Source organism: Podarcis liolepis (genome assembly GCF_965112155.1).
Source record: "Podarcis liolepis genome assembly, chromosome: 6".
NCBI lineage: Eukaryota > Metazoa > Chordata > Lepidosauria > Squamata > Lacertidae > Podarcis > Podarcis liolepis.
The window spans coordinates 58,665,020-58,678,954 of record NC_139559.1 but is presented as its reverse complement, the minus strand read 5'-3'; the positions used below and the strand labels follow the sequence as shown (position 1 = coordinate 58,678,954).

General features: G+C 41.4%; 2 protein-coding genes across 6 annotated transcripts in view; one reads left to right on the top strand and one right to left on the bottom strand.

The window, feature by feature from the left end:
- Positions 1 to 13,935, bottom strand: part of PRKAA2 (protein kinase AMP-activated catalytic subunit alpha 2) — a 66,419-nt gene that overhangs the window by 15,131 nt on the left and 37,353 nt on the right. The window lies entirely within an intron of this gene.
- The window catches only part of FYB2 (FYN binding protein 2), a 39,433-nt gene that overhangs the window by 20,444 nt on the left and 5,054 nt on the right, over positions 1 to 13,935 (top strand). For 4 of the 5 annotated variants that reach the window (XM_083510293.1, XM_083510292.1, XM_083510291.1 and 1 more), the window contains exons 9-16: positions 64 to 190; positions 2,893 to 3,025; positions 3,133 to 3,173; positions 5,332 to 5,401; positions 5,829 to 5,918; positions 9,678 to 9,706; positions 10,784 to 10,844; positions 13,257 to 13,353. In XM_083510293.1, the coding sequence (XP_083366419.1) occupies positions 64 to 190; positions 2,893 to 3,025; positions 3,133 to 3,173; positions 5,332 to 5,401; positions 5,829 to 5,918; positions 9,678 to 9,706; positions 10,784 to 10,844; positions 13,257 to 13,353 (648 nt within the window). Of the gene's footprint in view, positions 1 to 63; positions 191 to 2,892; positions 3,026 to 3,132; positions 3,174 to 5,331; positions 5,402 to 5,828; positions 5,919 to 9,677; positions 9,707 to 10,783; positions 10,845 to 13,256; positions 13,687 to 13,935 lie in introns of all 5 variants that reach the window. The other variant, XR_014527732.1, reaches the window with a different exon arrangement.

The window sequence follows — 13,935 nt, the reverse complement described above, 5'->3', positions numbered from 1 at the left end:
ACAAGAACCAGGGAAGGAATGTCTTGAAAAGGCTATAACCTGTTTCACAATGTTTACTGTTAGATTTGTGCCCCAGGAGCTATGCTCGCTAAACCAAAAATCACTGGAGAATATAGAGGTGAGAAGGGCATACTTCAAGAGGAGACAGCACCATCTTTCGCTAGGGTACAGCTGGCAAAAGATGGAAACGGTGAGTTACTTTTTGCTACTACTTTAATTTAATCTGAGTACAGTACGGTTTACACTGTGCAGTTACACCCCCCTGGGAAATATGGAGATGATGATTCTGGTTTTGTCTTATGGGGTTGTTCTAACAATCACAGCTAGATAATTCATGCTTTAATTGCTCCATAAGGTGCGATATATATTTTTTCCATGAGAACAGTTGGAGAAGAACCCAGAACTTGTATTAAATAGATAAATGGGGTACATGGCTGTAATTCCCCCCCCCCCAATCAGGTTTGTCTGATCAGCTAAGAATAGAACAAGACCTTGTTTTCTAAATTATTCCAGTCCTGCTGTGCAATGACTTTAGTCTGAGCTTGTCTTGTCACTCAAACAATGAGCCCCCTCTCTCTTATGCATGCGGATTCTCTTGGCAAAAAGTTGGTGCTGCCTTTAAATGTTGTGATGACACGTGTGCTGTTTGTGAATCTTCTCTGACAGCTTCCCTAATGTAACCTGTTCTGCTTTCAAATATAAAAGAGCCTCGCCACAGTGTTTGTGAGCTGGAAGCTGGGCTCGTTTCATGCTGTTACATCTTTTCCAAGTATAAACACTGCTGTGTTAAAGCTTAATCCAGCCGTTAGATGCATTTGCGACTCCCACAGAAAGCCATTAGCCTGCCTCAGCAGGGTTTGTATGATAGCGGAGAGAAAACAGAATGGAATAGTTTGGGTGGGTGTGGGTAGGGTTTGAATGCTCAAGGGCCAAATGTGGGTCTACCTGAAGAAGATGAATGGGGAAACGCTTTAAATTATGTTTCGCTCCCTTTCAAGGAAAATATGAAACATATCCTTTTTTCCAGTTTGTTATCATCATTTCTATTCTTTTCAAGTTGCTGTCTTCCAGAGAACAACATATCCGGATTAAAAACTTGGAAACTAAAGAATGCACTTTTTCCTTCTTTTCATAATAAATGACCTCTTGTTGAGTGTTATCTGCCCCAGTAGTTCTCCACCTTTGCAAGTATTGAATATGCCCTCCATCCTAATTGTCACCACTTTAGGCTCTTTTAAATGAAAAAACACATAATGGCAAACAACTATTATGACCTCAATAAAGCTTTTCAATTAATTTGTAAATGTGCCAAAATCAAAGGAGGTGGCAAAAAATATTTATTTATTCCCCCAATGTAACCCACCAATAATCAATTCAAGCAATTAATTCTAAGAGGTATTCAATATTAACTTGTTCATAACTATAAATTCATTCATTTCCCCAATGTACCCACCAATCAACCCTATTAATCAATTGCTAAATGTATGGCATATATTTTTATTTATAAATAGAAATTTATTCATTTCCTCAGTAGACCCAATGATAGCCCAACTAATCAATCAAATTACAACTAAATACAAATTTATTTATATCCAACTGAACTCAAATGCAACCCATTTGAAGTAATCCTCAAATGAATTAAAATGCAAACTTTCATAGATACAAATGTAGCATATTCTGTATAGAATCAGAACCATCATTCGTATAATCCAGTGAATTCCCTAATCTCTGTAAATAAAGCTATTTATATATACAGTTCATTTAATGATCTGTTATTTATATTTATTATTTTATTTATTTGCATTTTTTAAATAAGCTAGTGGGCATGAGTAGCAAATCCTAAAACAGCCTCCAAAGATCTGCCCCTAAAACTTACTTAATCCAGTCCCCCACCCAAAAATCAGGCAACCCTCGTCCACAGAATTTATTCCCACAGAACACTAGAAATACTCCCTGATAATGCCAAAACTCAGGCGCCCGAATGAAATCAGTAATTAGGGTGAATGAAGCCCATCAATGGTCCACAGTATGTAGTCCGCTAAAATCCAATGAAGGGCCTTCAATCCACCATGCCATGTATTCTACCTCCTGCCAATAAGCCCTATGCAGTATCAAAGTCCAGAAAAACCTAGGCACAACACACCTCTGCAGACAAACCAGCAGAAGCATGGAGGGCAAGGTCAAAACTTGCTGTTTCCATGCCTTGCCACCACTTGTTCTTTTAAATGCACCTCACACTAACTACCAACCAAGAAATAACAGCAGGGAAACATTGCCAACCAAGAAATAACAGCAGGGAAACATTGCACTCAGTGGCAATCTTGTGCTTGCCAATGGTCATAAATGCCTCAGCGATAACACAGCGCTCCTAGAGATGTGAAGCAGAAGAGGACAGCAGAGGAAATGATCGAGCCGTTTAGAGGAACATTCTTTGTGGACGGACCCCTTGGGTAGCTCCACATCCCTTCCCAGTGGCCAGTGTCTCCTAGGTTGGGAACCACTGCTCTACACATCCATCCTCAAGGTTGTGCTTTTGTTGTTACCACAGATCCCACCCAAAGTCACCCTTTTGATTAGCTACTGTAACATTATGGTCAAACCTTAGGAGAGAAATGAGATACAAAACTGGATGTTGTTAAACATCAGTATGCTGTAGCTTCTCAAGCACTATTGAGTCCTAAGAAGGCTGGAAGCATAGCAGGCAGTAAGGACTGAGAATGTTGGTTGGCTGTAGATTTTTGAGGAGGCATGCGTGGAGAGGTTGATACACTCATGATAGTCCTACCTGAGAAACGTAGGATTCTGCTTTGCGATTGCAGCATTAAGAAGTTTAGGTAATGCATCAATTTTGTATAGGCTCGGGAAAGCTTGTAAGCAGGAATTTTGCTCTAGTTTCAGATGATTATGTGTGCCTGGAAGCCTTGAAAACAGATGAAGAGAATTCAAGTCTGGCTCCATGGACTCCCAAAGTGGTGCAAGTTCATGAGGAAGTGTATGATGACGTGGAAGGAATACAGAGAGAACTGTGAGTACTAACAGAGTGTCCAGGTGTAGATGTAAGTTTTGGAAATGTCTTTCGAAATCTGAAGCACATATTCATCACAACTCTTTTTAAAATTGTTTCTGTTGCAGTCAAACTTCTGATGCCCACAGCTCACTGACTTCAGATACCTGTAAGTGTGAAAGTAACACTATCCTTTTTCTTTAAAAAAAATAAAGTTATTAAACAAGTATAACAAGGGTTATAATAGATAGGTGGAAATAGCATGTATAGAATGCTTTTTTAAAAGCATTATAATCCTAGTTCAGAACACCTTTGCCAGTCCAAATTTGTGGTCTCCTGATAACCTCTGGTTGATGAGTAATGTACAAAATAGGAATTGGTGTTCAGTCTATTTTCTTATTGTACAGGGTAAAACCTTCTAGGAATCAGAAATAACGCTTTCTTCTCCATCCATTAAATCTCTTGAGGCTGCATGGCAGGAACAAGGGCCTTGTAGCCCTCCAGATGTTGCTGGGACTACAACTCCCACTATTCCTGACTATCAGCTATGCTGGCTACGGCTCATGGGAGTTTAATCCAGCAACATCTAGGAGGACACAAGTTCTGCATCCATGCTGTATGGAGTTGTTATGATGTGACTTCCGAGCATGTCTAGTTCCCGCTAATAGGATGCACACTACATTCTGCCAGATCCCTTTGGGGCTGTCTTCAATGTTTTCTTAATCTGTTTATGCACATGTTCAGTGATTTGAGAGGTTCTTGTTCACCGTTATTTTGATGGGACCTTTATTATATAGCTTTTTGTATTACTACAGTTTTTTACTGAAAGAGCTTAAGGCAGCATACCCCCTACCCTTGCTTTCCTAAGTTAGGCCAAGTGATCGTATGGATCCATCACAAAATTTTACTGAGTGACTTTGGGTCAGTTATTATCATACTTTGAACAGGCCCACTGAAATCAATGGGGCTTAAAGTTAGTGGCTAACTATCTCCAACTATGCATGAGCCAAACCCCTTGTGAGTGAGCAGATTCAATTTGCCTGCTTAACTATATTTGAAGCAACTGCATTTAAAATGTTCAGGGGTTATAATCGTACTGTCAGGGACAAAAATGGCCCTTTTATGAGAGACTGATTAGCCCACAATAATACTTAACAGCAGCCATTCTGTGTGTGATGGTGGAAGTCATAGTTATCCCTGTTTTTTAAATGTGTCTTTATGTTGAGGTTTAGTTGAGGGGAAAGTGCTAGTTTCTAATCTGGTCTTCTGGTTCAGTTATTTTATAGACTTCTCTCTTTTTGCTCTGGGAGTATATGGGCTGTATAGTATTAGCAAAACTTATTAAAATAAGTTGGTATTTTAAAGACACTAGTTAAAGCACCATATAGGTATAGCTCATTTAACATGTCCTCATGTAGAGGTTTATAGGTTGAATAATTCAATGCTTATTGACCTTCCAATAGTTCCTTTCTTTTATGTGGAAGTAGTCCTGTTGGTTATTCCCCTTGAAAGATGTGCTGAATTTGAAATTCACTTGACCCTTCCTTCTCCTTCACAACAATTTACAAGGCAATCCATACACACACACACCAATCTGCCATGCTGGAAGGGGTTTGGATGAGGCAGAGGTATCCCTCCATCCAGCCCTGCTCTGTCACTGCTCTGCTTCTGAGGGCCCCACTTCTCCATACCCAAAGAGTAGGCAGGCAGAAGCTACCACAGGTGGTAGATAGTGGACTCCACCCCCATGCCCAAACAGGGCATTTCAGGGGAGAGGATGGAGCTAGGCACTGTTGGAACAGAGATGTCCCTGTGCCATCATGTGATGGCAACAGGTCTGATCCAGGTGTCTTTCCTTTACCAGTTGGGGAGCTGGTGCAGGGAAGAGGCATTTTTCTTGCCTTCCATCTGCCCTGGCCAGCTTGAGCACCATACAGGCAGCAACCATTTTGCACAGGTGTCCCCCCACATAAGCCCCCCTATTCTGCTCTCCCCACCCCCATTCTGCCCTCTCCCAGGCCCCAAAGGACCTGCAAATCGGCAATTGCGTATCAGTTGGACATGCAGAAAATTGTTGCCGTCTATAGTACTGTAGTAGTAATGTGGATGCAGCGGTGGCTGGCCACCAAGTTTGGATTGCAGAGGGGGTTACTCCTTAAGGCTTAAAAGAAATGCTTGTGCTATGTTAATAAGGCATAATAAAAGGTCTGTTGTACATTAAACTTCGTTGCTACATCCCTTAACATCTCCAAGCATTTGACTTTCTGTTCAGATAATAATTCACTGCTGGGAATTGTGTTATTAAAGAGATCTAAATGTCTATCAAGTTTCAGAGTATGCCTGTGAAGAAACCTATGAGGATGTTCGAAGTGAAGGCTATAGTTCAACCAAGTCAGAGTGAGTGCTTTGTTTCCTGTCTTTTACCTCAGAACTGGCAGTTTAAGTAGGTTTTCATACACTATGAAGGGGAAGACCTCTGAATTTTCACTTTTGAACACCATTGGTGAAAAGGAAAATTACAAATTTAAATAAATAAATAGTATTTAGTAGTCCCTCAGAACACCCATGTTCCATTTAGACCTCTATACCATGGATTTGTCTAACCCCTTTCAAATACCTCTTAAGTTAGTATAAATGACTACATATTGTGGTATTGAATTCCAGACATTAATTATGAATCTGCCATGATCAGAATAACTGCCTTTTGCTAGTCTTTACCTTATTGCCAATCAACTTCACATTCATAAATGGTGATAAAGGATGAATGTGCATAACTTCCCAGTTCTGGATTTAATCTTATGTTTTTATCCTTTTCTTTACCTAGTGATGTCAAAGAAAAATTAAAGGGACTTGGGAAATTTTTCAAGAAAGGAAAATTCAAAATGAAAAATTCACACTTAAAAGAGAATTCACGGTATGTAGTCTTAATTTAAATCAACAGCTGCCCTTTATCCTGAAAACAAAGTAATTTTCCTTGATTTACTAGCTGGCTTCATGTGCATATGACTATAAAACTGCCTGGTGCCCAGAACTGTGTCTGTACTGAAAAGTTGTCAGCCCCCAATTCTGGCATTTGGAGAGACGAAAGGGCAGCTGATAATGTCAAATGCTTGCCAATACTCAACAGATAACACTGGTCAACAACAAATTTGTTGTCTGCATTTTCTCAGCTGATTTAGGATGAATCTGATGCGCTGAATCCAAAAATCACATTGGTTTTGCTCAGTCAGGTCAAGTTTTTGAGCTATGGCCACATGTCTTTTTTTACGTTTTTGTTCACATGTACGCTTGTGTGGAGCATTTTAGAAGAAGTTGGTGGGGGTAAAATGCCTTGTCAAATAATTGGTTTGATTGGAAATGATTATTTTAATGACAAGAAGTATTCAGGTCCGATAGTTCTAGGTGATTGTCAAAAAGGGATCAGTTTGAAGTCATAAAACCTCGAAATCTTCCATAAATTGGTCCAGCAAAGCATAAAGTTGGAGGATCAAAACTAAGTTAATGGGGCAGCGTCCCCACGAAGTATCCTGATCTTCAATCAGCACGTCGTCCTGTAGCTCATTGTGATGAAATTCCAGTGCCTATCTTCGGAGAACTTCCTGACATTAGTGACGAAGATGCCTCCAGTGTTGAAGGACATGAAGAAGAAGAAGTGGTTCTTGAAGATGATGCTCCACATCCATTTTCCCAAAAGGAGTTGAATGATCTAGTTCGCGACCTCAGCTTGTCAAAGGATTCTGCTGAACTGTTGGCATCCAGATTGAAGGGAAAAAACCTCCTCTCTGACGGTGCTTGCATCAGCTTCTTGCGCAACAGGCATCAAGAGTACCTCCATTTTTTCTCGGAAGAGAAAGACTTGGTGTACTTTGCAGATATTGCACAGCTTCTGCTCAAGCTTGGAGTGCCACAGTACGAACCCAAAGATTGGAGACTGTTCATTGACAGCAGCAAGCGATCACTGAAATGTGTTCTGCTACACAACGGCAACCAGTTTGCCTCTATACCCCTGGCTCACTCGAGTACACTGAAGGAGAACTATGAAGTGGTGAAGTATGTGCTGGAGAAAATTGGCTATGATCAGCATAAGTGGTTTATTTGTGTTGACCTGAAGATGGTGAACTTTTTGTTGGGACAACAGTCTGGCTTCACCAAGTACCCATGTTTTCTGTGCATGTGGGATAGTAGGGACCGTGCTCAGCATTACACGAAGAAGGACTGGCCTGTGTGGGAGGAATTGGTGCCTTGCAAAGAAAGGAGCGTCATCAATGACCCTCTGGTGGACAGAGACAGAGTACTCTTCCCACCGCTGCACATCAAGCTCGGCTTAATCAAGCAGTTCACCAAGGCTCTGGACAAGGATGGTGACTGCTTCATTTACTTGTGCCAGGCTTTTCCAGGATTGACCATGGAGAAGTTGAAAGCTGGCATCTTTGATGGTCTTCAGATCTGTCAGCTCATCAGAGATCCAGAGTTCGGAAACTCAATGAACGAAGTGGAACTGGAAGCGTGGAAGGCATTTGTTCTGGTAGTGAAGAACTTTCTTGGCAACAATAAGGCCAGAAACTACGCAGAACTTGTCAAGAACATGCTGACTGCTTTCAGAAACCTGGGCTGCAACATGAGCATCAAGATGCACTACCTAATTTCACATATGGACCGGTTTCCTGAGAACCTGGGTTCAATGAGTGATGAGCAGGGGGAGGGATTCCATCAGGACATGAAAGAGATGGAGACCAGGTATCAGGGTCGCTGGGACGCAGTCATGATGGCTGACTACTGTTGGACTCTGAAGAGAGACCTCCGTGCTGCTGAGCATTCCAGGAGTTCCAAGAAACAGAAGTTCAAGCCCTGAAGTTTGAAAAATGGTGAAGCAACATGCAATTTACGTGTACTTACCTTTATCAATGCCCACCATTCAGTTTACAGAAAACCTGACCTGATGGAGAGAAACGGATGCCATTTCCTGATTCAGGAGTGCAAAAATACCCTAAATCAGTTGTAGAAATCTAGACAACATTCAAAAAGTAAAAAATTGTTGCCCAGTGTAATTACATTTTATCTATTTTTGTATCTCTTTAGGATCAAAACACGGGGGAATATAGGAAGCTGGCTGAGAGAGACCATTACTCTATCTAGTTCAGTATTGCCTATACAAGTGTTTCCCAAACTTGGGTCTCCAGCTGTTTTTGGACTACAACTCCCATCAGCCCTAGCCATCAGGACCAGTGGTCAGGAATGATGGGAGTTGTAGTCCAAAAGCAGTTGGTACCCCATGTTTGGGAAACACTAGTCTATACTGATTGGCAGTAGCTCTCCAAGGCTTCAGACCAGAATCCGTCCCAGCCCTACCGCAACATGCTGGGGACTGAACCAGGGACCATCCGCACATAGAGCAAATGCTCTAGCTACATACCTCCCCTCTCCCCACCCTTGCCAGGATTCTCAAGAAAATGATTATGTAACTTGTAATTCCAGGATCTGTTGTGCAGCCTGCCAAAGGAATTCTAACACCTTGAACAGTTGTTTCATGCTCAGCTGCTCACTAGTGCTTGCATACATTTCAGCTGACTTCCTTCTGCATCAGCCTCTCTGCATAGCTGGCTCACCTTAGAATAGTGTAGTCATGTTAGGCTCCCCTCTTTGCCCACTCTTCTTCCACTGGTCCTGTGATCTTGTTGCTGCTCAAGTCAGTAGGAGCTCTATTGGACAAAACACCCCCAGGACTTTACAAATGTAACTCTCTTATAATTAACGTACCTGCTGTTAGTTACAAAATGGTGTTTGCCATGATGGATATATGGATACGTAAGGATCCCCAGTAGTGATGTATGGAAGTGAGAGCTGGACCATAAAGAAGGCTGATCGCCAAAGAATTGATGCTTTTGAATTATGATGCTGGTGGAGACTCTTGAGAGTCCCATGGACTTCAAGAAGATCAAACCTATCCATTCTGAAGGAAATCAGCCCTCAATGCTCACTGCAAGGACAGATCCTGAAGCTGAGGCTCCTGAAGATCCTGAAGATTGAGGGCACAAGGAGAAGGGGATGGCAGAGGACAAGATGGTTGGATAGTGTTCTCGAAGCTACCAGCATGAGTTTGACCAAACTGTGGGAGGCAGTGGAAGACAGGAGTGCCTGGCATGCTCTGGTCCATGGGGTCACAAAGAGTCGGACACAACTAAACGACTAAACAACAACAAAGGATTTTTTTAAAATGAGTTTTAAAAGAGTTGGGTTCAAAAGGAGTGTATGGCACAGATGGAGAGACCGCAGCCCTCTGGGTTGGGCTCCAATTCCCATAATCTCTGATTAACACTGGTTAAGACTGATAAGAAACAGAGTCCTATGTGTAGAAGTCAAATAGCTCATGAACTCTTGAGGCCACTTTTCTCCTTGTCTTTTCATATATTCTATTCCTCCCTGCAGCATTGATTTATTCTCGGTGTTACTTAGCCACGTTAGCATAATACTGTAAACAGTACTGGATATGGTTAGGTAGCAGATGTTTAACAATTTGTTCTAATGTTCATCCAAAATGTAAGTGTGATGAGAAAGTGGATATGTTAGGATGCAAAAGCCTTCTTCAAAGTCTTTAATTGCATACAACCAGTACTGAAATTTATGAACCATGTTGAAACACACAACTTAGATTTTGTTTTGTTTTTCTCCTCAGCATCCTTTCCAGTTCTGCACCAAATCTGGGTAAGCTGATGTGTCCCATACTGGAAACTGCCTCCCTTTTGAACACATTGGGGTTGTGGAGGTGAGGTGTCTCTGACACTGAGGATGGAGAAGTAGACAGGTCATGAGATGTAATTGCTGGTTTTTATAACACAGCCTATAATTTACATCATAACAATTGTTTACAACTAAATGCAACCCAGACATATTTTCATGCACCTACTGCCACTGATCTTACAGGATGAATCTGCCTTTGTGTGCACTGAAAACTCACAGAGCTATATTTCATACAAACAAGAATTTTATTTTCAAAGGTTACTGCTTGCTTAGCAATTTTAAGGCTTATTATACAGGTGCTGGGAAGGCAAATGACCCTCATGCCACAAGCAAGTTGCCTAGGATTTGAGAGGTGGCAATTTCCCTGATTTGAAGAGCAGGTTATCCACTTTCTAGATTTTTGAACAATTAGACGCTTTGTGAATTGATTTAGATGTTGAGGCAGGTTTAATTTCCGATTTGTGCATTAAATGGCTTGTAGAAGAGAAACAGGAGATGGAGTCCAGCCCCTGGATTACAGTATTGTTTGTAACTGAGTTAACTGTTGCAATGCTGAAACTTTAATGGACAGTTGCTCATCTGTGTGTGTTTCCCTTTTCTCCCATATCCTGCTCCAGATCAGAGCTAGGTGGTCTTGCACCCCTGGCAGAACCATCCAGATTGCACCCCCATCCATGGACAAATTAGTTCTTCTTTCTTTTCTCCTCAAACCCCTTCCTCCACCCATTCAATTCACCCAATTTTAAAAACCATTTTTTATGAGGCAATAATCAACATTTTTATTTATAGACACATTTATGGACATATTTTAGCCGATTTGGCACCCCCCTCTCGCCTGTGCCCCTGGCAGGGCCCACATCACCACCCCTTACCTATGGCCCTGCTCCAGAACACTTTGTCTCCTTTTGTGTCATGTCTATGAGATTATAAACCTGTAGGCAGGGGATGTGGCCTGTTTAAAAATCTTTGTACAGCACTTAGGAAAGTTTAGGTACATTGTAAATGACAGATAATAACATCCACATGTGCTTTTGACAACAGATGTTATGGCCCCAGAAAGCATGGTGTATGACAACATCGACGCAGAACAAAATGATACAAAGTAGGTAAAAACTGTGATAAATGACATTTTGCTCTCATAACCAAAATTCTATTGCCAGCAGTAGTGTTATGTAAATGATTCTGCTGCTCTGAAGATGGACCTCCCGGTAATGCTTGCTTAATACATAGCCCACAGTGAATTTATTTGAGCAAGAATACCTCTAGTACTCCATTTTGAGCCACACCATCTGCCTCGGAATATGAAGGATATGCATTTGGTTTTATTTATGCTACAGTCTCAGCAGATCTTAAGAGCATCCCCTTTGTACAAAGGGAGCTAGCGATTTCTGAAAATTATTGGCATTCTCCCCAAGCAACACATTTCTAGCAATCTTTGGAGGGGCCATGATAGCAGGACAAAAACAAAACAAGTTTGCAGCATAGATGTACCCCATAGACTGCTTTTCGTGTGGATCCAGGATACCCCCCCCCCCGCCCAGTTTGTGAATTGTGGCAATGGCTCTAGGTTAACAGATGTGATGACAAGCTTGAGTCTTGAATCCATGGTGGTGGTGGTGGTGGTGGGTGGGTGTGCGTGCGTGTGTGTGTGTGTGTGTGTGTGTGCGTGTGCACGCTGGCTGCTGGCACCTGTGGTCACATCCTGCCTAGGAGGCCTCCCCATGTGGAGCTCTGCAGCCCGCCCCCCACAACCTCCCACACCACATGTAAACTTGAAAAAGCCTCCTATTGAATGCAATAGGAGACTTTTCTCAAGCCTAAATACAGAGCCAGGGGGCATTTGAGGGGAAGACTTGCAGCTTGGGAAGGAAGGGTTAACCCTCCTGTCATCATACACAGTGACACCCCCCCCCCAAACAAAACCACCCCCTGCCTCAATTAAATTGCAAATAAGCTTCAAGTTTTCAAGTTTAATTGCAGTTGGATGAGGTGGGGAGGTTATAGAAAGTGTGTGGATGTGTGTGTGAATGTTAGTGAGAATGAATGAGTGTGTGCACTGCATGTCTATATTAATGTATGTATGTGTGCAGTGTGAGAATGTATGTTGGAGATAGAGATGGTGCAAATGAGCATGATAAAAAAGAATTAGTTTTTCAGCAGCATGAGAATAATTGACTACTAAATGTATAACTGTCTCTTCGTGGGGTAGAAAGCCATGGAGATGAAATTCATGCGGCATTCGAAGGAAATTTTAATTTTTGACATCTGTTCTATGTTTACATTTTTTATATATATAAAAAAATCCCTTTCAGCTCTATAGCTGAATAAAACTGCTTGGTTCTCCACTTGCAACCTATTGAACTGCAAGTCTGTGTACTGCTGTAACTACATGATTCCTATTGGAAAATGTTTTTGTGATTCAGTGGTGCATGAAATGAGGCCTGTTTGTGTGGGGTATTGTGGTTGATCTCGCTGATACTCATTGTCTCTCTTTGGAGCATCAGCATTTTTTGCAGCATGTGTGCCATTAGGAAACTTGGCGTTTCCCCTTTTCTCTGGAGAGAAAAATGAGATTCATAAAATGGGAAGTTCCTCAAGTCAAAAGAGAAGGGTTGGTGGAGAAATGTTGACGGCCCCAAAATGCCATGAAAAGGTGTATTTGTCATTATTTCCTATTTGCTTCAGGAAGCTATGGGAATCTATCCTAAAATAAAGCCACTCTCTTTGCTCCTCACTAAATATTAGTAATGGAAAGCCTTGAAGCAACTGTAGTTGATCCCCCGCTTCACAAACTATAATTAGTGAAAATAAATCGGGTTCTGAAACCATGCTTTGACCGTACCTTGTTCTCTCACTAATTGTAGTTTAAGCAAACTGGATGTTCCTGTGTTTGGACATCAAGGGAACCATGGCTGGTTTGAAATCATGTTTGATAGAAGCCCAAGGCTCTCCAAGGCTCACTTCTGTAGCAACAAATCATGGTTTCTCATTGCCTCCAAACTAGGTTGTAATTTTTTATTTCTCTAATATTTGCTAGTGTCCTTTTGTTCTTCTGTCCTTTTGGTATTTAAAAAGTTTACGTGCATACATAGACACAATTCCTGTATTGTAAAGCTAACATTTAGAGATGCAGGATAGAAGTAATTTAAATTGGATATAAAGTCTATGTTGACTAGAAAATACATTTGGCTTAATAAATTTTCTCCCTTAATAACTTTTACAAATGATATCTTCTAGATTAAATGGCATTCTTACAAGAGACTCCTATGCATGTTATTCTGAAGTATGTTCAGTGAAATTTGTGACATTTTCCTTTGCATGTCTATGCAGAAGTAAGTTCCACTGAGTTCAGTGAGACTTGCTTCCAGATAAGTATACTCAACACGGATGCTTTCTTCTCACTTGTGAAAAGTGCTTTTATATGCCTCCATCTTATTCCAATACCATCCCACTTTTGTTCTGAATTGCTTACATTGAGTTGCTGGCTTATCGTATGTATATTCTTTCTTCATAGGCCTTCCTCAAGAAATTTCTTCAAAGTCAAGAAACATGCTTTAGAGAAGAACAGCAAGATGACAAAAGAAGAAAAGCAGTTTAGAGAGAAGTTCATGGTAGGTTTCCTTATTCTGTTTTTACAAAAAGCTTGGAATATGTTGGCATGGTTACCTGCAATGAAGAGTCAACTCTTGCATGTGTATGGTGCATGAAAGTCTATTGCACAATCTGTCACCTCCTGTCATGTACAGAACTGTGAGCTGCAACGTTCCAGAAAACTGTTCTGTTTTAATTATTTTGTCATTAGTTGCATAGGTAATTTTTCAGCAGTTTGCCAAGGATTCTGGGCGTTGGTTCAGATAGAAACCTGCGAGCTGCAAAGTATAGAAGTACCTGAAGAATTGTAGGCTGCAGAACGCAGCAATCATTATGGCACACGTTTGCTAGAAGTTCTGTGCTATATCAATCACTGCACAGACACTGTCACAGTAAATAAATCCATCCGGTTTTACCCCAATCAGAAACCCTGGATGAATAGAGAGGTCCAGTGCCTGTTGCAGGAAAGGAACAGGGCTTTCAGGTCAGGCGAGGTGCAGCTTTACAGTGTAGCAAGAGCAAACTTGAGGAGGGGTATTCGACGGGCAAAATTGGATTATAGGCTGAGGATTGAGGATAATTTAAGGAGCAACAACACAAGA